Genomic DNA, 25,958 nt, shown 5'->3' on the forward strand with positions numbered 1-25,958 from the left:
AAAAAAAAAAAAAACAAAAAAAAAAAAAAAAAAAAAAAAAAAAACACACACACACACATACAAAACAAAAACAAAACAAAAAAACCTAGGCCCAAATTTGAAAATAAATAAATAAATAAATAAATAAGAAAGTTTAGACTAAAGTTATGCTCTTCTTCAGTACACAATGTTTCCACAATACTTTTTCTGTGGGCCACAATTTAGTAACAGTAGGAAATGATGAACTGTCCTTTTGTTCCACAATCTTCTGTTCGCCCTATCTTCCCACTCCTCTCCTAAAAAAACTAGAAACATAGTTTCAGCACTACAACCTATACCTCTCAATTTCCAAGAGGGTGGTCCTTCTAACTGGGTCAGTGTTTTAATTTATCTAAAGAAACTTAAAAGGCCAATTGTCCTCATAAACAAAACAGGAGAAATATTCAAAGTATATTCTATAAAATTCAAAACATTATACACAGATGTATGCAAATATGTAGCACTTTCAAGAAATAAGTGAACTGAAAAATTAGCACTAAACATCACTTTCATGTGAAACCATTATTACCAAATGAGGTTACTATTTAGCAAAACTGAAAAAGAAATATGCATGACCTGTTGAAGACTGTGCATTGACATCTGCTTTATGAGCTAGCAGCAACTTCACAATTTTGACATGTCCTCCATTAGCAGCAGCCATTAAAGGTGTAATGTCACCTTTGATTCCCCTATCTTCCACATTTGCATGCATTGCCAACAAAACCTTATGAGAGAAAAATAGTTTACAAGATATTAGAAAATGATAATCACAAAAAATTTTGAACATATGTGTTTATATAACATCTACCAAACAAAACTATTTGTTGAAATAATCCTAATGGTTGGAAGGATTTATTTCATTATTTCCTTAGTAAGCAAGTCAGATTTTAAAAAAACAACAACAAATAAGCTTTATTTTGATAATACAAACCTGTGCAAGCTCATAGTATCCAGCAGAACAGGCTAAACAAAGGAGGCTCTCCCCTTCCTCTGTGTGTTCATTTACACTTCGCCCTTCAATGAGTAACTTTCGCACAGCATTTACATCTCCTTCTGAACAGGCTTCTGCCAAACTGCGGCTATTAGGGAAATAATATCACCATACCAGAACATAAGAATATTAAAAAATTGCACAGCGTAATCGTTGTTTTGTTTTCTGTTGTTTAGAAACAGAGTCTTGCTCTGTCACCCAGGAGGGGGTACAATGATGCAATCAGCTCACTGCAGCCTTAAACTCCTGGCCTCGAGCAATCCTCCTGCTTCAGACTCTCAAGCACTAGGATTACAGATGTGAATAAACCACACCCAATCAGAGTATTGGTTTTTCATGTCAAATCTTGACAGTAGATATGGTTTGGCTCTGTGTCCCCACCCAAATCTCATGTTGAATTATAATCAGCAGTGTTGGGGGAGAGACCTGGTGAGAGGTGATTAGATCATAGGGGTGGATTTCTCCCTTGCTGTTCTGATGATAATGAGTGAGTTCTCATCAGATCTGGTTGTTTAAAAGCGTGTAGCAAAAATTCAAACTTAGCAATAAAAGAGAAAGTTAAAAAAAAAAATTTGTGTAGCACTACCCACTTCACTCACTCTCTCCTGCTGAGCCATGGTAAGACATGCTTGCTTCCCCTTTGCCTTCCACCATGACTGTACGTTTTCTGAGAGCTCCCCGCTATGCTTCCTGTAAAGCCTGTGGAGCTGTGAGTCAATCAAACCTCTTTACTTTATAGATTATCCAGTTTCAGGTGGTTCTTTATAGCAGAGTGAGAATGGACTAACATTAGTGCTCTACAAGAATGATTATTTCAATATGATTCATAACAAAAAGCTAAATAATTGAATTCATTGAGTTTCTTAGAATCTACATATTAATGGCACTGAATTAAAGTTATTAATATTCCAAAATGTTTTCAGTTATGCAACTGAAGGATAAAGTCTAATTTACTGTTAAGTGGAGAAAAAACATAAAATTTTAAAACACAGAAGTTTATAGAAATCAAACACAAATAACAGGTCATAATTATACTTTTTGTTTGGTCAGTAGAAAATTTTTATAAAATTTAATTTAAAAGTATAAAATGGGCAAAACTTCTACTAATTATAAAGATCTATGTGAGTCCTTCCATCAAGTAAAGGGAAATCAGAAAGAAAAGATGGGAGAATGTAATATTAGTAAATGAATAATTGATGAGCCTTCTTTTTGGTTTGGTTTTGGACGTATTTCCTTACACAATCATATTTCGGAAGAAGTTTCAAATTCAGGCAAAGAAAAAGATAAATTCAAGCAAAATGAGAGTAGAAAAAGTGGAGTAACAAAAACTTAAACAGAGAGAAAAATGTTTGCCCCATAAACTTCCCAAAACAATTCCAATTGTAGACATTTCTAAAGATTCTCACTTTTGTATAATCTTAAAACTAAATCCAGAGATATTAATATTCTTTTTATTTCAAATATAACTCAATTCTTTTATTATCTTCTTAAAATATAGCCCTTTCTCTCACTTCAGATACTAAAGGTACCTACAGATAATCACTTTTCTATACCTCTGTTATTACCATTACCCAGATTTAAGAGCAACATCTTTGTCTCAGATATTGCAAAGCCTCATAACTAGTCTCCTTGTCTTCACACTTGCTCTCCTTCAGGCTCTTTTCAACAAGACAACCAGAGAGATCTGATTTAAAGGAAAGTAGAACATGTCATTTCTCTACTGAGAACCCTGCACTGGCCTGTAATCACACTCAGTAAAAGCCAAAATCCTTGTAACATCTGCCCAGTGGCAGGATACCGTATTTCTCTTCCCTTTTACTTCTCTGGCTATATCTGCTACTCTCTCACCCTTATTCCTTCCACTTTGGCCACATTGGTCTTGCTGCTATTCATCAAGTATGCTAAATAACCTCCAACCTCCTAATATTTACATTTGCTTCACCTGTGCCAGGACAGCTCCTCTCTCAGACAAGGCTCACTTCCTTACCTATTTCAGGTCTTTCCTAAAAAGCCATCATTTTAAGTGAGGACTTCCCTGACCATGCTATTAAAAAACGTAACATGACCTCTGCTATGGTTTGCATATTTGACTTGTCCAAAACTCATGTGAAATTTAACCCCAAATGTGGCAATACTGAGAGGTGGGGCCTTTATGAGGTGACTGAGTCATGGAGGCTTTGTCTTCATGAATTGGTTAATCCATTCATGCATTAATAAATTAATTAGTTATCATGGAGTGAGACTGGGTAGCTTTATAAAAGGAAGAGAAACCTGAGCTAGCACACTTAGCCTACTTTGCCATGTGATGGCCTGTGCTGCCTCAGAACTCCACAGAGTCCCTGACAGCAAGAAGGCTCTCACCACATGCAGCCCCTTGACCATGGACTTCTCAGCCTCCATAATTGTAAGAAATAAATTCCTTTTCTTGCCCAGTTTCAGGAATCCTGTGATAAGCAACAGAAAATGAACTAAGATAACCTCCAACCCAAACACTGCCTTAGCATTTCCCTTTCAATTTTTTTCCCACAATTATTATATTATGTGTCATACTATGTATTTTATTTGCATGTTAATTGTACTATTATCCCCTTACCAAAAGTGAAGGTCTCAACCAGCACTAAATAAATTTGTCTTTTAAACATCATTTAACTTCCCGTTTCACAGGACATTGACAGTCCCTAGACTCAGTGCTCTCATTTTTAAGCACATTTAGGACAAATCTTTCCCATAAGACATTTCCTGTGTAAGAGCATACCTTTCCTCTCTTTCAAAGTAGCCCCTCTCTTTCACTTCTTTATGCATATACCCTAATCTACATTATCATTTGAATTTTTCATTTGATGTCTATGTGTGTATTCCAGTTTTAAAAACTTACAGGATCTACTCTAGCAACAGCTGAACTTAAAAACTTGTGGGCAAAGGGCAGATTAAGCCTGGCACATGGCACTGTCCTTAACTAACATAAAAATGTGGCATATAGTACTCACTGCCCTTAAGTCTACCAAATTTCTCAAACTTTGTTGAATAAATAGAATTGTCACAAATATATTCTATGTTTTTGCTGTTAAATTCCAGTATTTTCGATGCAAAATAATCTGTGACTTTTTATTTTTGTATGCGATTTCCTGATTGAACTGGTTTTAATATATCCTTCAAGGGTTTTGAATTTTCGCTCTTGCCAACCTTAGCAGGTACCACATTAAAAAAAATTTGGAGATTACCAATAATATTTTAGGCTAGTAAAACTCAACATTTACCATGGAATAGAAACCGAGGTTAACTAAAGAAGAGAGTCAGCCTACAAGAAGAATCATAAAGCAAATTAATAGAAACACAAAAATCTACATGAATGAACACTAATAAACAGCCAAGAGAAACAGCAAATTCATGACTTTGTTAATACTATATAACCCCTCTTTTATGCTCTTATGAATGTTGTATAAAAACACCTATGACAAAAGACAATTCTTAAATGCTATGATTTACTCTCTAAACCCAAATATAACAGAATATTCAGATGTTCTCAATCGTTTTAAGGCAATTGCTAGAATAAATAAAATGGCTTCATTTTATTACAGGAGAAAAAAATTCACCACTGAGGGTTGAAAAAGGTAACATTTATTAATAATTCTTTTCTAATTGCTTCCTTGAAGTATCTATCAATTTTTCAATATACATCCATAATTGTGTTTATATATGAGATGGTGTGATTTTTTATTGGATAACATCATCATATCAGCTTAAAATGCCACATCACAAAATATTTACTGAGCCCTTACTAATTGTAAAGTACTATCTATCTAGATAGAAGGAATTATAGGAGATACAATATAAATAAAGTACCTGGACTCACATTCAAGTTATAGAAACTAGATCTATGACTTATTTTACAACTTCAAAAAGCAAATAAATAAAAAGCCCTACCCTTTAAAATGGTCAGAACAATGCACATGAACTGGAAAATGGCCTATTAAAACATTTACTTCTTTGTCAGCAATACATTAAAAAAAAATCTAAATAAGCAAAAGGTCTTTTATAACATGTTGACTAGGCCATCAGCTAGACACTGGTGCTCTGCCACTTATTACCTATTTGACCTTGATTAAGTTACTCACCTCTCTTTGACTTTTCATCTGAAAAATGAAAGTAAAAACAAAATCTATAACTTATAAAGTTTTTGTGAATATAAATAAGACATCACATGTTAAGTGGTTAATACAGTGCTAGCTAGCCACAAAATAAATGCTCAGTAAGTGTTAGCTATTTTTATTATTTTTAAGAAAATGATTTCATACTGATTGCAGCAAAATGTACTTACTTGTCCGACTGCCCTGCATTTGCTGTGCTTTCAGCTCTCATACGGGTAAGTGCAGCAGCAGCTTCATCCAACGCACAACTAACAGACGATGTCAGCCTCCGGAGTACTTCAGGATCTGCAAAGGCTTTACCATCAGCCGTGGACAATTTGCCTATTCCTATTATATTATTTTTGCACCAATATAGACACAGCCAAAAGGAGAAACAAAGCAAAATTTGAGTTACTTGAAGCTATACTGTGTATGTTAACAAATAACCTCCAAATGGTGGAGTGGACATATATATCGGCTGCTCAGCATCTTTTGAGAAATCACTCTTCTCCAGTTTTCTAATAAACTTATTCATTCCATGTGGTTCATAGGTACTTGATTCTGTGACCCTCTCGTGCCAGAAGTGGGTCTTTGGCCTATGATGGGACAATTAGACTCTGTCATATCTTTGAAAGAACCTATATTCAAAGGTTGCTAAATTGGTAAGATGTGAGTCATAAGCTATTTAGCCACTTTTGTCACCACATACAGAAAAAGACTACCCAAAATAAAGTCAACATAGAGAAGAAAAGAGACATAGGAAAAGAAGGGGACAGAGTCCTGATTAAATTTTTTTTGACTCATTGACGCCAGTAGTGCCAGAAGCCAGCACCATCTCTATGATTTGGCAAATGTCTACATTTAAAAAAAAATTATATTATTATTTTTGTTTTGAGACAGGGTATTATTCTGCCACCCAAGTTGGAGTACAATGGCATGATCATAGCTCACTAAAGTCTTGAACTCTTGGGCTCAAGTGATCCTCCCAACTCAGTCTTCCAGTAGCTGGGACCACAGGCTCACACCACCACACTAGGCTAATTTTTCTTTTCTTTTATTTTCAATTTAGACAGGGTCTCGCTCTGTCACCCAGGATGGGTGCGTAGCACAATTACAGTTCACTATAGCCTCACTATCTTGAGTTCAAAATCTTCCTTCCTCAGCCTACCAAGTAGCTGGGACTACAGGTGCACACTAGCGTGTCTGGCTAATTATTTTACTTTTTGGAGGAATGGGGGTCCCACTGTGTTGCCCAGGCTGGTCTCGAACTCCTGGGCACAAGGAATCCTCCTGCCTCAGCTTCCCAAAGTACTGGGATTACAGGTGTGTGCCACTGTAGCAGGACACCCAGCTAATTTTTAAATTTTCTTGTAGAGGTACGGTCTTGCTATGTTGCATAGGGTAATTTAGATCTCCTAGGTTTAAGTGATCCTCCCACCTTAGCCTCCCAAAGTGTTCACAATTACGGGTGTAAACCACTGCATCGAGCCAATATCCATTTTTGCTTAAGAATGTTTACTGGGCTATCACTTGTGAACAAAATATGGCCTAAAAAGGCATTCTAGACTATATATAAAAGATAAGCCATAAATGATTATACCTACAACTTACTACATATACTTAAATTAATCTGAAAGTACTAATCTAAAAACCATTCAGAAGAACAAAATTTAAAAAAAATTTCAAAAGCAGAGATGGTTAGTAACCATCTACTTGAAACCTAACTGTTGCTATTTCAGATATCCCTGTAAAGCATGCAGCATTCTTACCCCTAACCTTTATTATTTTAATTCAGTGGTGCTTAATCCAAGCTGCCCATCAGTATCACTTGTGGTGCTTTTTTGCTTTGTTTTTTTTTTTTTTGAGATAGGGTCTCGTCCTGTTGCCCAAGCTGAAGTATAGTGGCACAATCATGGTTCACTGCAGCCTCAACCTCCCAGGTTCAAGGGATTCCCCACTTCAGCCTCTCAAGCACCTGGGACCACAGGCGCAGGTCACAATGCCTAATTTTTTTTTTTTTTTTTTTTTTTTTTTTGATAGAAACAGGGTCTCACTATGCTGCCCACACTGTTCTTGAACTCCTGGCTTAAGTGATCCACATGCCTCAGCCTCCCAAAGGGCTGGGTTTACAGGTGTTCTCCAGCCACCTGGAATGCTTTTCAAATATATAGATGCTGAGCTTTTCTACGTTTGGGGATCCAATTCAGTATGTAGAAAGCAGTGCCTGACATCTACATATTTTCAAGGCTCTAAGGCAATTCTGATAAACAGCTAGGATTAAAAACCTTTACCTCTAATGTTATGATGGATATTACAGAACCCTGCTATCCAACATGTGGTCCACTGAATAGAAGCACTGCTATCTCTTGGGAGCTTGTCAGAAATGCAGAATCTCAGGCCCTACGATGTACTGATCCAAAACCTGCATTTTAAAAAAGATCCCCATATGATTCCGATGCACATTAAAGAAAGGCTATTATAGGTTTTACAACAAACTAGTGAACTAAGAAACAAAAAGGATCGCTCACTTGGTAATAAACATATCTGCACAGGTAAGTATATCTTATAACAGTAAAAGGTGTTTAATAATATCACGTAAGTTTCATGTTTAAAGTTCTGAAAATGTATACTTTTATTGTGTACTTTACAGTAACATAGGCAGCCTAGATTAAGCACCGAGTTAGAATAATAAGGTTAGGGGTAAGCATGCTTTATAGGGATATCTGCAAAAGCAACAATTAGGTTTCACACAGGTGGTTATTAACCATCTCTGCCTTTAAAATATTTTTTTCTTCTGCCATCCTGAATGATTTTTAGATTAGTATTTTTAGATATATTTCTATGCTTTTCTTTAATAAAAAAACTAAGATATCAAATGTTATATGCCACAAAACCAAAAATAAATCTTCCAAGAAGGCTTTATGATTATAGCTGTAACAAAATGTTCATAGTAGTCAAATTTCAAATCTGCTACAATTAATATGTAAAACTAATAAAATCTGTCTTGGTCTGATAAGACTGACACCTACTGTATAATTTATGTCACTAATATTAAAAGTCCTATATTCTCAATCTACTACAATATTTATTCAACAGATAATCTTTTGGTTAAATATATGAAGGCACTATTGAGATCAAAATCACAGACGAATTTCCACATTAAAAAAAATAGCTCTAATTTTTCAACCAGCCCAGATCACTATGTAACAAACATTTGTCAGTAACAGCAACAGAACTAGGCAAGAAGACAGATCTGGCTCAGTAAAAACTAACCACTGTCTCAAAAAGAAAAAAACAAAACAAGAAAATCTCACTTTAAATCTTTATGAACTTCTTGTATCTTCATAAATAAAGATAACTATTTTAATAAAGATAACTAGGAAAAAAAACAAAGACATGATGGTAACCTTTCAAATTAGTTAACAGTAATCAAAAATTAATTTATTCTAGCTACCCTGAATTATGGTGATTCTTTTTTTTTCTGGTCTTATACAGCTATTGGATATTAAAGTGAAGATCAAAAAACAGAAAAGGGCTAGGTGTAGTGGCTCATGCCTGTAATTCTAGCACCTTGGGGGGCTGAGGCAGGTGGATTTCCTGAGCTCAGGAGTTCGAGACCAGCCTGGGCAACTGGTAAAACCCTGTCTCTACTAAAAATACAAAAAATTAGCTGGACGTGGTGGCATGTGCCTGTAGACCCAGCTACTTGGGAGGCTGAGGCAGGAGAATCGCTTGAACCTGAGAGGCGGAGGTTGCAGTGAGCCGAGTGCACTCCAGCCTGGGTGACAGAATGAGAACAAGACTGTCTCCAAAAAAAAAAAAAAAAAAAACACCAAACAAACAAACAAAAAAACACAATGACCAGATTATTATTTCCAAATTCTCTAATCAATTGAACAACAGAACCATAGAAATTCAGATGGAGGGCACATTAAAATACGATTTATATTATTATTTTATAATAAAATATTAATTAATTGTGTTAATATTAATTAACACTATTTATTAAACTTATTAAATATCTGATTTTAAGATAATTGAATGCATAATGATTTCCCCTATTTTCCTCTCAGAACTTATTCAGAGGACTACAATGTAAGAGAAAATCCATCTATGATAAAACTAGGAAAAATTTGTAAATCTAAGCCAAAATGTATAAAGAAAAAGTAAATCAGAGATGTAACTAATTTATAGAACAGAATAAACTGAAACACCACTATCAAAAGAGAAACGGATCATTAGCTCAACAGGAGTCAGGAATTAGATGTACCAGATACAGGGGCGAGGCTTTGGTTTAAATATAGGGAGATCAGCTGAACACCTGCAAGAGGTAATCAGACACAAGTTTCCATTGTCAAACTGAGTAGCCAGGTGATTTATTCTCCAAAGAAAGCAAACTAGAAAGGTCCTGGACTAAGAGACACTCGGTATACAGGAGGATCAGATGAAGTACTACATAAAAGCATTAAGGGAATGAACGTTAACATGGTAAGTACTGAGATCCACAGCCCTATTGACACTCTCAGCTCCCAGAATTAAGGTAGCTGGGTTATAAAAATCAGAGAAAAGACCTAAAGTATTGATATTTTAGGGATTCTCAAAAAAAATGAAAGGATCTCCATCTAATCACTGTCTGCTAGGAATGCTAAAGTGATCCCAAGATTACCCATCCCTGATGTACACATCCTACAACCTTGAGACAGTGAATTTGACAGATTTCACTCCCATAATTAAGTTAGGTTATATCACATTGTTCATCTAAAGACAGGGAGGCTATCCTGGAGGGCTTGACCCAATCAAATCAGCTTGTGAAAGGCAGAGATGTCTTTGGCTGATTGGAGATAAGAAAGATTAAAGCAATTTCCACTGCTGACTTAAAGATGGAGGGTGCCACATGTCAAAGAATGTGGGAAACCTTAGGGAGACGAGAGGAGCCTCAGCTAAAAGCCCATAAGGAAATCAGGATATTGGTCCTACAACTACAAGGAACTAAATTCTGCTACCAATAACAATAAATTTGGAAGTAAATGTTCACCCACAGCCTACAGATAAGGAACACAGGATAGCTGATTTCAGCCTTGAGACCATAAGCAAGAGAGAATCCAGCCACACTGTCCCTAGATGTCTAACTCACAGAAATTAAGAGATAATAAATGGGTGTTGTTTCATACCACTATATTTATAGTAAATTGTTATAATGCAATAGGAAACTAATCCATGCTGTATAGTGAAATGCACCAACAAAACGTGCATGTACACTTTCCAATTTGGCTTTTTATGGCATTGCTATAGACTAAAAACAGAACCCAAGGATCACCAGACATTTGAAGAAAATCTTAAATATGAAAAGCCAATCAAAGCATTGAAAATGAGACTGAAAATTTTATAATGCCAAAATTATAAAGCTTCGGGGAAAGAGAACAGGGACAAGTGGTACAGAGGTAAGTCATAACTAAGTGTGGCATCTAATTTCTCAATTGCAGCATCAGAAATTTAGTAACTTTAAAAGTCTGAGAGTGATTTTTAAACTAGAACTCTACACCTAGCCAAACTATCAAGTAAGAGGATAGTAAGAAAGGCATTTTTGACAGTCTCAAAAAATTTTACCTCTCAAGTATCCTTTCTAAAGAAAGATATTGGATACTTAAACCTTGTTCAATCTCAACATCACAAAAAAAGAAGCAACCAGAAAGTCCCTATGTCATACATACGAAAATTCACGCCATCATGAATGACTATTCTTGCCAAAATCAGAATAAATCTGAATCTGATCAAGTATCTGGATCTAAAATAGGAAATACAACACACAGAAGCACCACTAGCAAAATCCATAAAGTGAGAGAAATTACTATTTCTTCAACAAATAGGAAAAAAGAATTGTTATAATTAAACTTAAAATTTTTTAATTTTTAATTTTATGGGTACATAGTATGTGTATATATTTAAGAAAAATAATTAACATTAAAACTATGTAAACCTTGTTTGGATCCCGATTTAAACAAACCAATTGTAAAAAGCCAGAAAACAACTGAAGAAATCTGAAAACTGACAGTATACTGGCAATATTAAGAAATTACTTTTTTTTTTCTTTAAATACGCAATAGTATTATAGCTATATTTCTTTTTAAACACTCTTAATTTACAGATACACACTGAAATATTTATACATGAAATGGTATAGTGCATAGATATGCTTTAAATTAAGGTAGGTGGGCATGTCAGCAAGGTGGTAATAGGGAGATATGAAAAAGGACTGCCTGTACACTGAAGGCTGCTGAAGCTGGATGATGAATAAACATACAGAGATTTCATTATGCTATTACCTTCGATTTGTGTGTGAAATTTAAAAAGGAAAGAAATAAAGGAGTGAGGGAGAGGAAACGTGAAAGAGAGGTGGAGAAAGAAAGAAAGGGAAGTAGGGGGAAGGCTAGCTCGTCAGCTACCATAAAGAAAATAGAAAAAACAGAAATAATTATACAACTTAGAAAAATGAAGCAACTATTTACATCATATGAAAAGGTACTTTATCTCCAAAAATTAGCTTTCAGGTAAAATCTACTTCCATGTAACATCTTAGAATCCTGCTGTGCCTCTTGCAGCCACAGAAAACAAATCTATGACAGTCTTTTAAGCATCTGAAGATCACTATATTCAACCTGAATTTTCTTGTCTTCAGGAGAAACATTCCCTGCTCCTCTGAGATGTGTTTTTAAATAATTTCATAATCCTCATGTCTCTCTCATAAACTTCTAGAGCAACATCAAATTACTGGAAAATGCTAAATTAGGTCTCTACTCTTCTGTACAAAGAGTTTTCTATACTCCAATACAGGATTATATACATGCCCTTACTATGTTTTCAAGTCTATTTGCTTAAGATCCTTTTAATAATCCATTCTAGAATTTTACCTTGAATAGAAATCAAGTTTAACCATAAGTTCTTCAAATATTTAAATACTGTGTTACAAGATGTTTACTGAAAGGATTATCGAACAGTATTAGGTCAGTTTTATGCTATAATAAAGCAGCAGTTTACATGCATTGCATGTAGAATAGGTAGTACACTGGGGTTCTTAAACCATGAACAATTAGTGTTCATAGTATATTTATGTCTACTTTAGAAAATCTAAGAAATTTTATGTCTTCAAAATGATTACAGAGATTTCATTATCATCTCCTTATATGATGTATAGTGCTAAATCTGTGATTGTATATATAGATAATTCCTAATTAAAACAGTGCTCCTATGGGGATAATATAAATGATCCACTTTACAAACATACCATGATGATTCACATAAGAGGTTTCAACCTATAGCCTATAACAAACAAGTGGGGGAAATTATATATCATCAATTCTCTTATTCATAATAGTTATGTTTTGTTAAGTTGCTAGAAACACTGAATTAGCAAATACTACACTCAACCACTGCTCCTGGGAGAAACACAGTGTTATGTTACTGCCAAACCCTGGCCACAGCATTGTCATTAATACACATAACCTTGTTTTATGTGTATTTCTGTTTAAATATATCTTTTGTGTGTGTATCCTTGCAACTTTTATTTTAGGTACAGCCGGTATACATGCAAGTTGGTTACGTGGGTAAACTGCATGTTGTAGGGGTTCAGGGTACAGATTATTTCATCACTGAGGTAATGAAAATAGTATCTGATAAGCAACTTTTCAATCTTCACCTTCCTCTCACTCTCAAGTAGGCCCTGCTGTCTGCTGTTCCCTTCTTAGTGTCCATATGTACTCACTGTTCAGCTCCCACTTAAAAGTAATAACATGGCATTTGTTTTTTTTTATTCCTGCATTAATTCACATAGGATAATGGGCTCCAGCTCTATCCATGTTACTGCAAAGGACATTTTATTCTTTTTTTATGGCTGCATGGTATTCCACGATGTAAACTATAACTTATTTTAATATATGTTGTTGATTCATTAACATTGAACTCACAACCAACAGCAGTAAAACTCATGCCTGAACCTAAAACATGTTTTTTCCATAAGGTACATCACAGCATTCTCACACTTAGAAACACTAGACAGCACTATAATTGGACACCATTTTAACCAGTGAAATCACTAAGATAGATGGAGCAAGATAGCTGAATAGAGGGCTCCAGTGATCTCCCTCCCCCTCACCAAGTTTGGAAACTATCTACACAAAGTGGGCACCTCCATACAAACCCCAAATCAGGTGAGCACACACAGGGCCTGGTTTTGACTTCATATTGCTGAAATAGGCATTTAAGAGGGTAGAAAAGACAGTTGTGAATCACCTATGCCCCCCAGCCCCTATCCCCTAGCTGCGCCCCACAGGCTGGAGTGCTCTGTGGCCTTAAGTGAAGTTGTAAGGGCAGTCTAAGCCACAGGACTGAAATTCCTAGGCAACTCCTAGTGCCAAGATGGGCTTGGAGTCACTGGACGGGGAATAAGGAGCAGACAACTTTCTGAGCCACCACTTGGACAGCTAATGGAGTGCTTGAGTCACCTCTTTCCCAACCTCATGCAGCACATCTTAAGGCTCCAAAGGAGACCCCTTCCCTCTGCTTGAGGACAGAAAAGAGCAGAGACAACTTGGTCTCGCATCTTGGATACAACTTAGTCACAGGAGGATAGGGCACCAGTTAGATTTGTGAGGCCCCCATTCCAGTCCCTAGCTCCTGGACAAACTTTCTACACACAGCCTGTGCCAGAAGGGAATCTTCTCCCTTAAAGAAAGAAACAAACCCCGGAAGGATCCATCGCCTACTGACTAAAGAGCCTTTGGGCCCTGAAGAACCAGCAGTGACACCCAAGTCATATGCCACATGCCTCGGTTGAGACTGTGATGTGCGGGCTTCAGGTGGGAACCAGCACATTCGCAGCTGTGGCTACAGCGAAAGACTCCTTCTGCTTGAGAAAAGCAGAGGAGAAGGGGACTTTGTCTTGCGCATTAGGTACCAGCTTGGCCACAACTGGGCGGGGCTGGGGGTGCTGAGTAGAAAGCGGACTCTCAGGGTCCCCTATTCCAAGGCTTGGCACTTAGATGTCATTTTTGAAGCTGTTCTGGGAGAGAAGGGGCCCACTGTTCTGAAGGGTGAATCTCAGGCCTGGCAGCTTTTACCACAAGCTGACTGAAAAGTCCTTGGGCCTTAACTACATATTGACAGTAGCCTGCCAGCACTCCCTGTGGCCTCTGGTAGCGGTGGCCATGGGCTGAGACGCCTCTGCTTGTGGAAAGGGGAAGAGTGGGAAGGACTGTATATCGTGGCTTGAGTGCCAGCTAACACACAGTACAATAGAATATCAGGTAGATTTCTAAAGTTTTTGACCTCATCCCTGGCTCACATATGGCAACTCTGGACAACCTCAGGGCCTAGGGGAACTTGCTACCCTGAAGGGAAAAAACAAGTCTGGCTGGCTTTGCTACCTGCTGACTGTAAAGCCCTAGGGCCTTAAGCAAACATAGGTGGTAGCCAGGTAGCAGTCACAACGGGCAATGAGTGAGACCCAGTGCTCTGCTGGCTTCAAGTCTGGCCTAGCGCAGTCCCAGTGGTGGTGGCCACAGGTGTTCTTGTGTCACCCCAGCCCCAGTTCCAGGTGGCTCAGAAGAGAAGGGGAGAGAGAGAGAGAGACAGAGAGAGAGACCGAGACAGAGAGAGACAGAGAGAGAGAGAGAGAGAGAGAGAGAGAGAGAGAGAAAGACACTCCATTTGTTTAGGAGAAAGGGAAGAGAACAATAGTCTCTACTTGGTAATCCAGATAATTCTTCTAGATCTTACATAAAACCATCAAGGTGGTACCTCTATGAATCCATAAAAATCACAGCTATACTGGGATTGGGGTGCTCCCTAATGCAGACATGGCTTAGATCAGAACACCCAAGTCCCTCTAAATACTTAGAAAGCCTTCCAAAGGAGGATAGGTACAAACAAGCACAGACTACGAGGACTATAATAAATACCTAATTCTTCAATGCTCAGATATCAACAAACATCTACAAGGACCATGACGATCAAGGAAAACATGACTTCACCAAATGAACTATATAAGGCACCAGGGACCAATTCTGGAAAAACAAAGATATGTGACCTTTCAGAAAAAGAAGTCAAAATAGCTATATTGAGGATACTCAAATAAATTAAGGATAACACAGAGAAAGAATTCAGAATTCTATCAGATAAATTTAACAAAGAGATTGAAATAACTGAAAAGAATCAAGCAGAAATACTGGAGCTGAAAAATGCAACTGACATAGTAAATAATGCATCAGAGTTTCTTAATAGCAGAACTGATCAAGCAGAAGAAAGAATTAGTGAGCTTATAGACAGGCTATTTGAAAATACATAGTCAAAGGAGACAAAAAAAGAAAAGAATAAAAAAGAATGAAGCATGCCTACAAGATCTGGAAAACAGCCTTCAAAATGGCAAATCTAAGAGTTACTGGCCTTAAAAAGGAGATAAAGAAAGAGATAAGAGCAGAAAGTTAATAGGTATAGTAAAGGGTTATTAACAGAGAACTTCCCAAACCTATAGAAAGATATCAATATTTAAGTACACAAAGGTTACAGAACACCAAATAGATTTAGGCACTTAAATATCAAACTTCCAAAGGTAAAGGAGGTGAGGATCCTAAAAGCAGAAAGACAAAAGACACAAATAACATACAATGGGGCTCCAATATGTCTAGCAGCAGACTTTTCAGTGGAAACCTTACAGCTTAGGGGACAGTGGCGTGACATATTTTAAGTGCTGAAGGCAAAAAAAAATTTATCCTACAATAGTACATCTGGCAAATACATCCCTTAAACATGAAGGAGAAAGAGGAACTTTCCCAGGCAAACAAAAGCTGGGAGATTTCATCATCGCCACCTCTGTCCTACAAGAAACACTAAAGAGATTTCTTTAATCAGAAAGAAAAGAATGTTAATGAACAATAAGAAATCATCTGAAGGTTACAAAACTGACTGATAATAAATATTAAGTACACAGAATATTATAACACTGTAACTGTGGTGTTAACAAATCTTAAGTAGAAACACTAAAAGATTAACCAATCAAAAATAGTAACTATGACAACTTTTCAAGACATATGCAGCACAATAAAAGTTAAAAAGTAGAGGGATAAACTTAAGATAGAGTCATTGGTTTTCTTTTAGCTTGTTAAATTTGTTTATGGAAGCAGTTTTAGGTTGTTATCAGCTTAAAATAATGGATTATAAGACAGTATTTGCAAGCCTCATGGTAACCTCAAATGAAAAAACATACAATGGATACAAAAAATAAAAAAGAAGAAATTAAAACATACCATCAGAGAAAATCACTTCCATTAAAAGGCAGGAAGAGAAGAAGGAAGATAACACTACAAAACAACCAGAAAACAAATAACAAATGACAGGAATAAGTCCTTACTTATCAAAAACAACATTGAACATAATGGACTTAAAGGACTATAATCAAAAAACATACAGAGGCTGAATGAATAAAAGGTAAGATCCAATGACCTGTCGCCTACAAGAAACACACTTTACCTATAAAGATACACACAGAGTGAAAATAAAGTGATTGAAAAAGATATTCCATGCCACTGGAAACCAAAAAAGAGCAAAAATAGCTATACTTAACATTACACAAAATAGATTTCAACACAAAAATACAAAGACAAAGAAGATCATTATATAATCATATAATCATAAAGGGGTCAATTAAGCAAAAGTATATAACAATTTTAAATACATATACCCCCAACACTGGAACACTAAGCAGCTATACAAAGCAAATACTAGAGCTAAAGGGAAAGACAGATCCCCAATATAAGAATAGCTATAGACTTCAACATTCCACTTTCAGCATTAGACAGATCTTTCACACAGAAAATCAACAAAAAAAATGGACTTAGAAAGATGGCAGAGAGGATACAGGGCTAATGTGCAGCTCCCATGCGGATGGGCAGAATAGCAAGTGGAGACTCACACCACAAACTCTGGTTCTAAGAAACATGGCAGGAATGTTACCAGAAAAACCAAAAGAATTCACAGATTATTTGAAAGAAGTGGCACACTGCTGCAAATTCCACGAGACAATCAAAAAACTGTGAATTCCCAAAGTATGAAAGGGGGGAAACCTGTCTCCAAACACGCATATCCACTGGGGGATCTGAAAATCCAGATCACAAGAGAAGGATTTAACCTCGCCTATAACTAAAATGAACATAGGGAGCTACATGAAATATAAAGGTAGAAGCAGCAGTAGGAAGAGTCTTGTAGGTACTCCCAGTCTCCAGCTCGAGCCCAGGTATGCCATCCCTGACTGCATCTAATAGGGGACCTCAGGGAAGGCAGCCAGCAGAATTAGCGAGGGGTCACAGGGTGAAAAAAGCTTCCAAATGAATTCTGTAATAATTTCATCTGGGCACAAACTTTCTTCAGCAGAACCCAGGGGGCAAATGGGAATCCTCCCTAAATCATTCTATGAAGCCAGTATCATTACTCTAATACCAAAACGACTGAAAGAATGAATGAATGAACAAAAGAAAGAAAACTACCAACCAATATCCCTGAGAAAAAAAGAAAAGAAAAGAAAGAATACTACACACCAATATCCCTGATGAACATAGATGCAAAAATCCTTAAGAAAATATTAGTTAACAGAATCCAACAGTATAGCAAAAAGATAATATACCTTGATCAAGAGAGTTTCATACCAGGAATGCAGGGACGTTTTAACACCTGCAAGTCAATAAATGTGATATATTACATAAAGGGAATTAAAAACAAAAATCATATAATCATCTCAATGATGCAGAAAAAGCATTTGATAAAATCCAGCATCCCTTTATGATTAAAACCTTTAGCAAAATTGGCATAGAAGGGACATATCTCAAGGTAATAAAAGCTGTCTATGACAAACCAACAGCTAACATTATAGGGAATGGAAAAAAGTTGAAAGCATTCCCCCTGAGAACTGGAACAAGATAAGGATGCCCAGCTTCACTACTTCTTTCTATTCAACAAAGTACTGCAAGTCCTAGCCAGAGCAATGAGACAAGAGAAAGAAACGACAGACAAACAGATTAGAAAGGAAGAACTCAAATTATCCTAACTTGCAGATAATATAATCTTATATTTGGAAAAACCTAAAGACTCCACGAAAAAACCTATTAAAACTGATAAATTCAGTAGAATTGCAGGAAACAATTCAACATACAAAATTCAGTACCATGTCTATATTCCAAGAACCAACAATCTGAAAAACAAATCAAGAAAGTAATGCCATTTACAATAACTACAAACAAAATACCCAGGAATTAACTTAAAGAAGTGAAAGATCTCTGCAACGGAAACTATCAAACACTGATGCAAAAATTGAAGAGGACACAAAAAAATGGGAAAATATTCCATGTTCATGGGTTGGAAGCATCAATATCGTTAAAATGTACATACTACCCAAAGCAACCTACAGATTCAATACAATTCCTATCAAAATACTAATGAAATTCTACACAGAAATAGAAAAAGCAATCTATATTAGTTTGTTTTCACACTGCTATAAATAAATACTCAAGACTGGGTAATTTATAAAGAACAGAGGTTTAATTGACTCACAGTTTCACATGGCTGGGGAAGCCTAAGGAAACTTACAATCATGGCAGTAAGGCAAAGAGGAATCAAGAACCTTCTAAATATGGCAGCAGGAGAGAGAAGTGTGAGGAGTCAAGGGATAAGAGCTCCTTATCAAACCATTAGATCTCATGAGAACTCATTCACTATTACAAGAACAGCATGGGGGAAACTGTCCCCATAATCCAATCACCTCCTACTGGACTCCTCCCTTGACACAAGGGGATAATAAGGATTACAATTCAAGGTGAGATTTGGGTGGGGACACAAGCCAAACCATATCACAATCCTAAAATTTTCATGGAACCTCAAAAGATCCAGAATAGCCAAAGGTATCCTGAGCAAAAAGAACAAGACTAGAAAGAATCACATTACCTGATTTCAAATTATACTACAGAGTTACAGTAATCAAAATGACATGATTGTGGGATAAAAGTACACATAGAGACCACTAGAATACAATAGAAAACCCAGAAACAAATCCATACATCTATAGCAAACTCATGTTTGACAAAGTTGCCAAGAATATCCAGTGGAGAAAGGAAAGTCTCTTCAATAAATGGTGCTGGAAAAGCTGGATATCCACATGCAAAAGAATGAAACTAGATCTCAATCTCTCGTCATATACAAAAATAGAATCAAAATGGATTCAAGACTTAAACATAAGACCTCTATGATGAAAATACTAAAAGAAAACATTGGGGAAACTTTCCAGGACATTAGACTGGGAAAAGATTTCTAGAGTAATCCCATGAAAGCAAGGGCTCCTAAGGCAAATATGGACAAGTGGGATCACATCAAGTTAAAAAGCTTCTGTACAGCAAAGGAAACAATTAACAAAGTGAAGTGACAACCACAGAACAGATGAAAATATTTGGAAACTACTCAACTGACTATGAATTAATAACCAGAATATATAAGAAGCTCAAATAGGAAAAAAAAAATCTAATAATCTGATCCAAAAAGGGCAAAAGATTTGAACTGACATTTCTCAAAAGACATATAAATGGCAAAGAAGCATATGAAAAGGTATCAACATCTTTGATCATCAGAAAAATGCAAATCAAAACTACAATGAGATATCATTTCACACCACTTAAAATTATTTTTATCCAAAAGACAGGCAATGACAAATGCTGGTGAGGATGTGGAGAAAAGGGAAACCTCATACACTATTGGTGAGAATGTAAATTAATACAACCAATATGGAGAACCATTTGGAGGTCCCTCCCAAAATTAGTAATAGAGCTACCATATAACGCAGCAATCCCTCTCCTAGGTGTATACCCAAAAGAAAGAAAATCAGTATACTGAAGAGGTATCTGCATTCCCATGTTAATTGCAGCACTATTCACAATAGCCAAGATAGAGAGTAGAAGGATGATTACCAGAGGCTGGGGAGGGTAGTTGGGGCACTGGCGGCAGGGAAGTGGGGATGGTTAATGACTACAAAAAAAATGGTTAGAAAAATGAATAAGACCTAGTATGTGCCAGCACAACAAGGTGGCTTATTGTCAAAAATAATTTAATTGTACATTTAGAAATAACTAAAAGAGTATAATTGGGTTGTTTGTAACACAAAGGATAAACGCTTGAGGTTATGGATAGCCCTTTTACCCTGATGTTATTATTATGCATTGTATGCCTGTATCAAAATATCTCATGTATCTCATAAATACTTACACCTACTATGTACCCACAAAAATAAAAAATTAAATTAACACCAACAAAAATCATAAAAATGTGAAAAACTTGGCATTAAATAGGCCTCAAAAGGACACTTATTTACATTAGGAGAGCTGAAACAAGAATGTAGAGCATCACTTTGTTCAACTTCTGCTGGGAACATGCATGTAAGGTGATTCAAATTTTTCACTGCTTTACACATGCCTATGAAGGACTGCTAGTACTGATTTTGAAGTTAAAATGCATTTTTACAGGTAGGCAAATTCACAAATACAGAATTCACAAATAATCAAACTCAAATGAAAAAAAAATCTCTACCTATAAGGTCAACTATAGCATGTGGATTTTATTCTGGTAATGAAAATTATAATATGCTTTGGTAAAATGTTCCATGTAATTCTCTAGAAACTAACCAATTAACCTTTAAGAATACTATCATTCTAAATACCCAGTATCATTCACTTATAACAACAAGAGCTTTTATTACATTGATGTGCAAACTTTATAGATAATAAGGTGGTCTTATTACTATGTATAGTACATACCTGCAGCTTCTAGTAAAGCTTCCAGTCTAGCCTGTGTTTCTGGATCTACTGTCCTGAGGTCTGCACCATCAGCAGTACCTGATAAGAGCAACTTGGAAGCTGTTTCCAGCATTGGATTTTCCAAATCATCCTGATCCAAAATGAAAGACTCCACCTATAAAACAAATGCAAAAAGACAGAAGAAGGGAGAAATGAACAGCGAAAGGAAAAGAGAGGAGAAAAATAAAAAGAAAGCAGGGGAGGGAAAAAATATGTTAATATAATTATCAATGGTAAATACAATGCAGCCCTAAAAAGTTCAACATGACATAGATAAGCCTGTTGCTTAACTAAAGACAATTATATTTGTGGAAGAATTCAAAACTTTCTTATTCATATGAAGTCTAATTTTCTTTACTAACATTCTTTTCTATTTTAATTTGGTTATTAGGTATATGTAGGGTTATGAGTATAATGCTTACGTAGTGAAAACTAACTAAATCAGCAATTTTTAAATGTTTTGCTTTCAGGACCAAATGAAGTATTAAGTATAAAATATCAATATCAAAAAAATCACATCCATTAATATCACCACTGATTTCATCAAAAAGTCTTTAAGTACCGGAAAGCTGTCAAGCCTAGGCAAATAAGTTTCAAAATTCTAATTTGTGCTTGAAAGCTTAACTTTATCATTGGCAATAAGTACTGTTTTCCTTAAAGTGACAGACTCACTTAAAACATTTTTAGGAGTATTTGCCAAATATCCAGGTTTGATAACTGTAGTTTTTCAGTTGTACTTTACAGTAAAAATGACATTTCATGGGGGAAAAAGGCTAACTTGCCTCACATCTAAAAAAAATAGCACGGTTATTTTTCCTCCATACAACACCATACTTTTTGTATGCAGCAGAAGTGCTTTGATTACACATACTAATATTGAAAGAACATGCACTCAAAAGGGGAGTTTTCATAAAATTAATAATTTTATCACTTCATCAAGGACATTCTTAAACTTAAACTAGCATTTCACTTTATTTTAACTTCAAGCATGTGGCGGTGAAGAATACAATCATATTAGTACAGTTTGGTTCCATGGCCTCCGGGTCCAGAAGTTTTACTCACCACTGTTTTTGTATCATCATTGTAAATGTCAACATAGTAAAAAAGTCAAGTAACATTTCAGCATTATGATAAAAATAGTTTTGACCTCATGGACACCTTGAAATGGTCTCTGGGACTTTTAGGGGTCTATTTACTATGTTAAGAAATACTGATATAAGTATAGCAGATTCAATTATAAGAAATCTAAAGAATTAGAAAATAACAGACTCCTAAGACAGGGGTAAAGTTTTATTTTGCTATTCCGTATCACAGTGCTACTTATCATCAGGTAGTAAAACATATTCTTTTCTGCTTACTGATAAAAATTGATAATTATGATATGAAATATTGCTATTTAATATGATCAGAGTTAATTTATTTCACAAATCTAAGGTACTACTAACACTGCAGTAACTAAAAGAGGTGTAAAATTATCCAACAGACTGGAATACAATCATGCTCATGCCTAGTATCCCGAAGGTCAATAATAAAAAAGACAACTCAAGGAATAAATCCTTAACGATCATAACCTCAGAAATAATACTGTTCCATCTTGAAAAGGCAACTATCAAGTAACCAGGAATACTGTTCTAATTAATTAAAACATTTAATACTAAATGTTAAATCTGGGAAGAAATAATATAAGTTTCTCTCCAAAGTTTTAAACTAAAGTAGTTTAACATAAAATAACATTTGAGATTTCAAATATTTTATACACAAATAAACATGTACCACCAGGCCTGGATAATTTTAAGTTATCTTTAAAGGTAGTTGCAAAAGTATGAGAAAGCAAGAATCTTAAATAATGACTAAAGTACTATACTTTAGGAAGTGAATTTTTGGGCATAGCAAGCTGTGATTCAAAATTATAGCAGTAAAAATGTTTTCCTATTGTTAAACAAAAGTCCAGAAGATGAGTCTTTCTAAAGAAAAGGGTGTTTCCTAATGAAATTTTCTAATCTCTGAAATGTGTTAAAATATTTACAATTATTTCAATTTAATAAGAGGAGACAAAAGCAAATAAAATAAATGTATGAAAATAAATAGGTAAAATGAACACATGAAATACCATAATACAATGTTTTAAATGAATATTTTAGAAAGTAAAAAAACCTCAAAGAGCAGTATATAGTTAACTGATAAATCAAAGGTAGAGATCAGAGGTGCTAAAGATGTTCAAAGGAGACACTGCATGCATAAAGAATAATATAAAGAATTTTGATCAAAATAACTGATTTGTATAAGAGGAGATAAAGAAGGAATATGGACTGGCAAGTATAAAATTTCTCTATGACAGAAACACACAGGGTTTTACTACAGGGAAAGACAGGTTAGAAGCTGGAGAATAGAAGGTATCAAATTTCAATCGGAAGCGACTGTCTTACACAAAGTCCCCTACACCGCAGTGTATCATAACTAGCCTGGTGAAAATGTACTAAGAAAATTGCATTTCCATGCCTTAATGAGATATACTAAATACAGAAACATTTACTTTCTTACTGACTTTAAACTTCTCCACAAAAGTTATGTTATTCTTAGGCCCACTATTCTCACTATATTGCAAAACTTGGTAATTTAAAAAACTGTGAATTCAAATGACTATGCAATTCTTATAGAGAGGGAGGGTTATGAAGATGACAGAAAAGAACAGGAATGGATATTTATTATTTCCTCTCCATCCCTCATTTATGATTAATGAAGAAGGAGCTATTTCAAGGACACTACTAAAATCTGAAGGCCTAGGTACCAGAATTGCTTTAGCTGCTACCTGTGTGACCTAGCCAAGTCTCTCTTTCTCAGCCATGTATCAATTCTAATTTTTTTTCACAGATTTATCACACACGAATATTATATAAAGAGTCTTTCTAAGCTCTCTAAAAACAAATACTTTTTTTGGTTTAGTCATGTACACCCAGCAACTACAGTGTGCCTAACTCACTGTCAGGATTCAAGTGACTACTGAATAAATAACAATCTGTAAAGAAGGTGAAATTTACCAGATGATTTTGGGATTCTTCCTTTTCAGATTCTAAAAGGCTCTAGTGTATTTGGAGAAGGAGGAAGGGGGTAATCACAATAAATACATCTAAAGGTATACTTTATAGATCTTGAGAATCTTACATTAGGTAGCAGGTGTTGTAAATGCTATCTTCGTTGATTTATTACACACATTTATTGCAAACATTCTATGTGTAAAAAATACTGTTTAATACTATGGGAGATACAGAAATGTGTGATACCAGCCTTGCTATGTAGGAACTTATTTCTTTAATGAGTGTGTGTAAAAATGAACCATAATATAGGGTAGAAAGTGCATAAGGTAATGAGAAAGAAAAAGAGGTATAAAAGTACAGGGAGGAAAAAGAGAATTTCCTACTTTAATGCCAGTTCCTCTCTTTCCAAGTGGAAAGAGCTTGTGTTACAAGACAAGTGAAGAAAGACTGACATAAAGAGATGTAATATGGTAAACACACAAAAGTAAGTATTCCTTTATTAAATTATGGGCATTCGCGTCTCTACCATCCCAAGTCCCCAGCTGAGACAGTTCAGATTAAAAACTAAAATGAATTTTCTCTCTGAAACCTACCTCATTTTTATTATATTATTCTACAGAAAAAAAAAATCATTTTGAATCACAACCAACTTTTGGAACAAAACAAACATTAAAAATGGTCCAAATAAGAAATTAAAATAAGTATTTGAGTCGGGCGCAGTGGCTCACACCTGTAATCCCAGCACTTTGGGAGGCTGAGGCAGGTGAATGACCTGAGGTTGGGAATTCAAGACCAGCCTGGCCAACATGGTGAAATCCTGTCTCTACTAAAAATATAAAAATTAGTGAGCCATGTTGGTGCGCACCTGTAATCCCAGCTACTTGGAAGGCTGAGGCAAGAGAATCAATTGAACCTGGGAGACGGAGGTTGCAGTGAGCCAAGACCGAGCCACTGCACTCCAACCTGGGTGACAGAGCGAGGCTCCATTTCAAAAAAATAAATAAAATATAAAAACAAAAAAAAAATTTTTAAGTATTTGAAAATATTTTATTTAAATGAAATATGTAAGTAACTTCCATGAAGAGAGAAGACAAAGAAATGTCCTTACTAAATATATTCTCAAGGGAGCAAAAAGCTATCAAAGTTACAATTTGCCTTTTTGAAAAGTTGTATTTAAAGTGGTTTGAATGTGTTGTTTTGATCAGCTGGATATTTTATGAAATGATGTTTATGCATAAAGAACCATCAAAATGCAAGAGGCTGAGAAATCACCAGGTTCAATTCAATGTTATAGATGAAAAAAACAAACACAAGGACCTTTATTTAAATAGTAGATTTTTAAATATCTAGCACCAAAAGACCAGTTATCCAATTAACTAATTCAATATACTTTCCACCAGGAAATTCAATGCTGGAATAATAAGGGATTGAACTTTCACAATGCTCTGGGAAAGCTGACTTTAAAATCGGCATTTAGGGATCAGGCTATTAACAACCTGAACCCATTGTTTAATTTACTAAAAGTGAACAACCAAGCCTAATATGCTCCCAATTTTTGCAACATAAAACACACAGCACCTCTTATAAAGAAATCTTGTCCCCCTCCCCCCCAATAAACAATAATCTGACAGAACTTTTAGAACTGTAAATAACTTCCAGCATACGGAAATTAGTAGTAAGGCAAATACAGGAACAAGATAAATCAATGTTCTGTAATGTAAAGGCACTATTAACATTTTGGATCAGATAATTCTTTGTTGTTAGGGGTTGTCTTGTGTAATTCAGGATGTTAAGCAGCAACCCTGGCCTATACTCACTAAATGGCAGTAGCAACACTCCTTCAGGTTGTGACAACCAAAAACGTCTCCAGTCATTGCTAAATGTTCCCTTACAAGAGAAAATAAAAAAC

General features: G+C 35.5%; 1 protein-coding gene across 6 annotated transcripts in view; it reads right to left on the reverse strand.

Moving 5' to 3' along the window:
• The window catches only part of ANKRD17 (ankyrin repeat domain 17), a 175,655-nt gene that overhangs the window by 76,793 nt on the left and 72,904 nt on the right, over positions 1-25,958 (reverse strand). For all 6 annotated transcript variants that reach the window (XM_032260974.1, XM_032260971.1, XM_032260973.1 and 3 more), the window contains exons 2-5: positions 20,976-21,129; positions 5,328-5,484; positions 950-1,097; positions 595-742 (exon numbers count right to left, since the gene is read on the reverse strand). In XM_032260974.1, the coding sequence (XP_032116865.1) occupies positions 595-742; positions 950-1,097; positions 5,328-5,484; positions 20,976-21,129 (607 nt within the window). The remainder of the gene's footprint in view (positions 1-594; positions 743-949; positions 1,098-5,327; positions 5,485-20,975; positions 21,130-25,958) is intronic.

The sequence above is a fragment of the Sapajus apella genome, unplaced genomic scaffold (genome assembly GCF_009761245.1).
Source record: "Sapajus apella isolate SASKATOON/1434 unplaced genomic scaffold, GSC_monkey_1.0 scaffold121, whole genome shotgun sequence".
Classification (NCBI taxonomy): domain Eukaryota; kingdom Metazoa; phylum Chordata; class Mammalia; order Primates; family Cebidae; genus Sapajus; species Sapajus apella.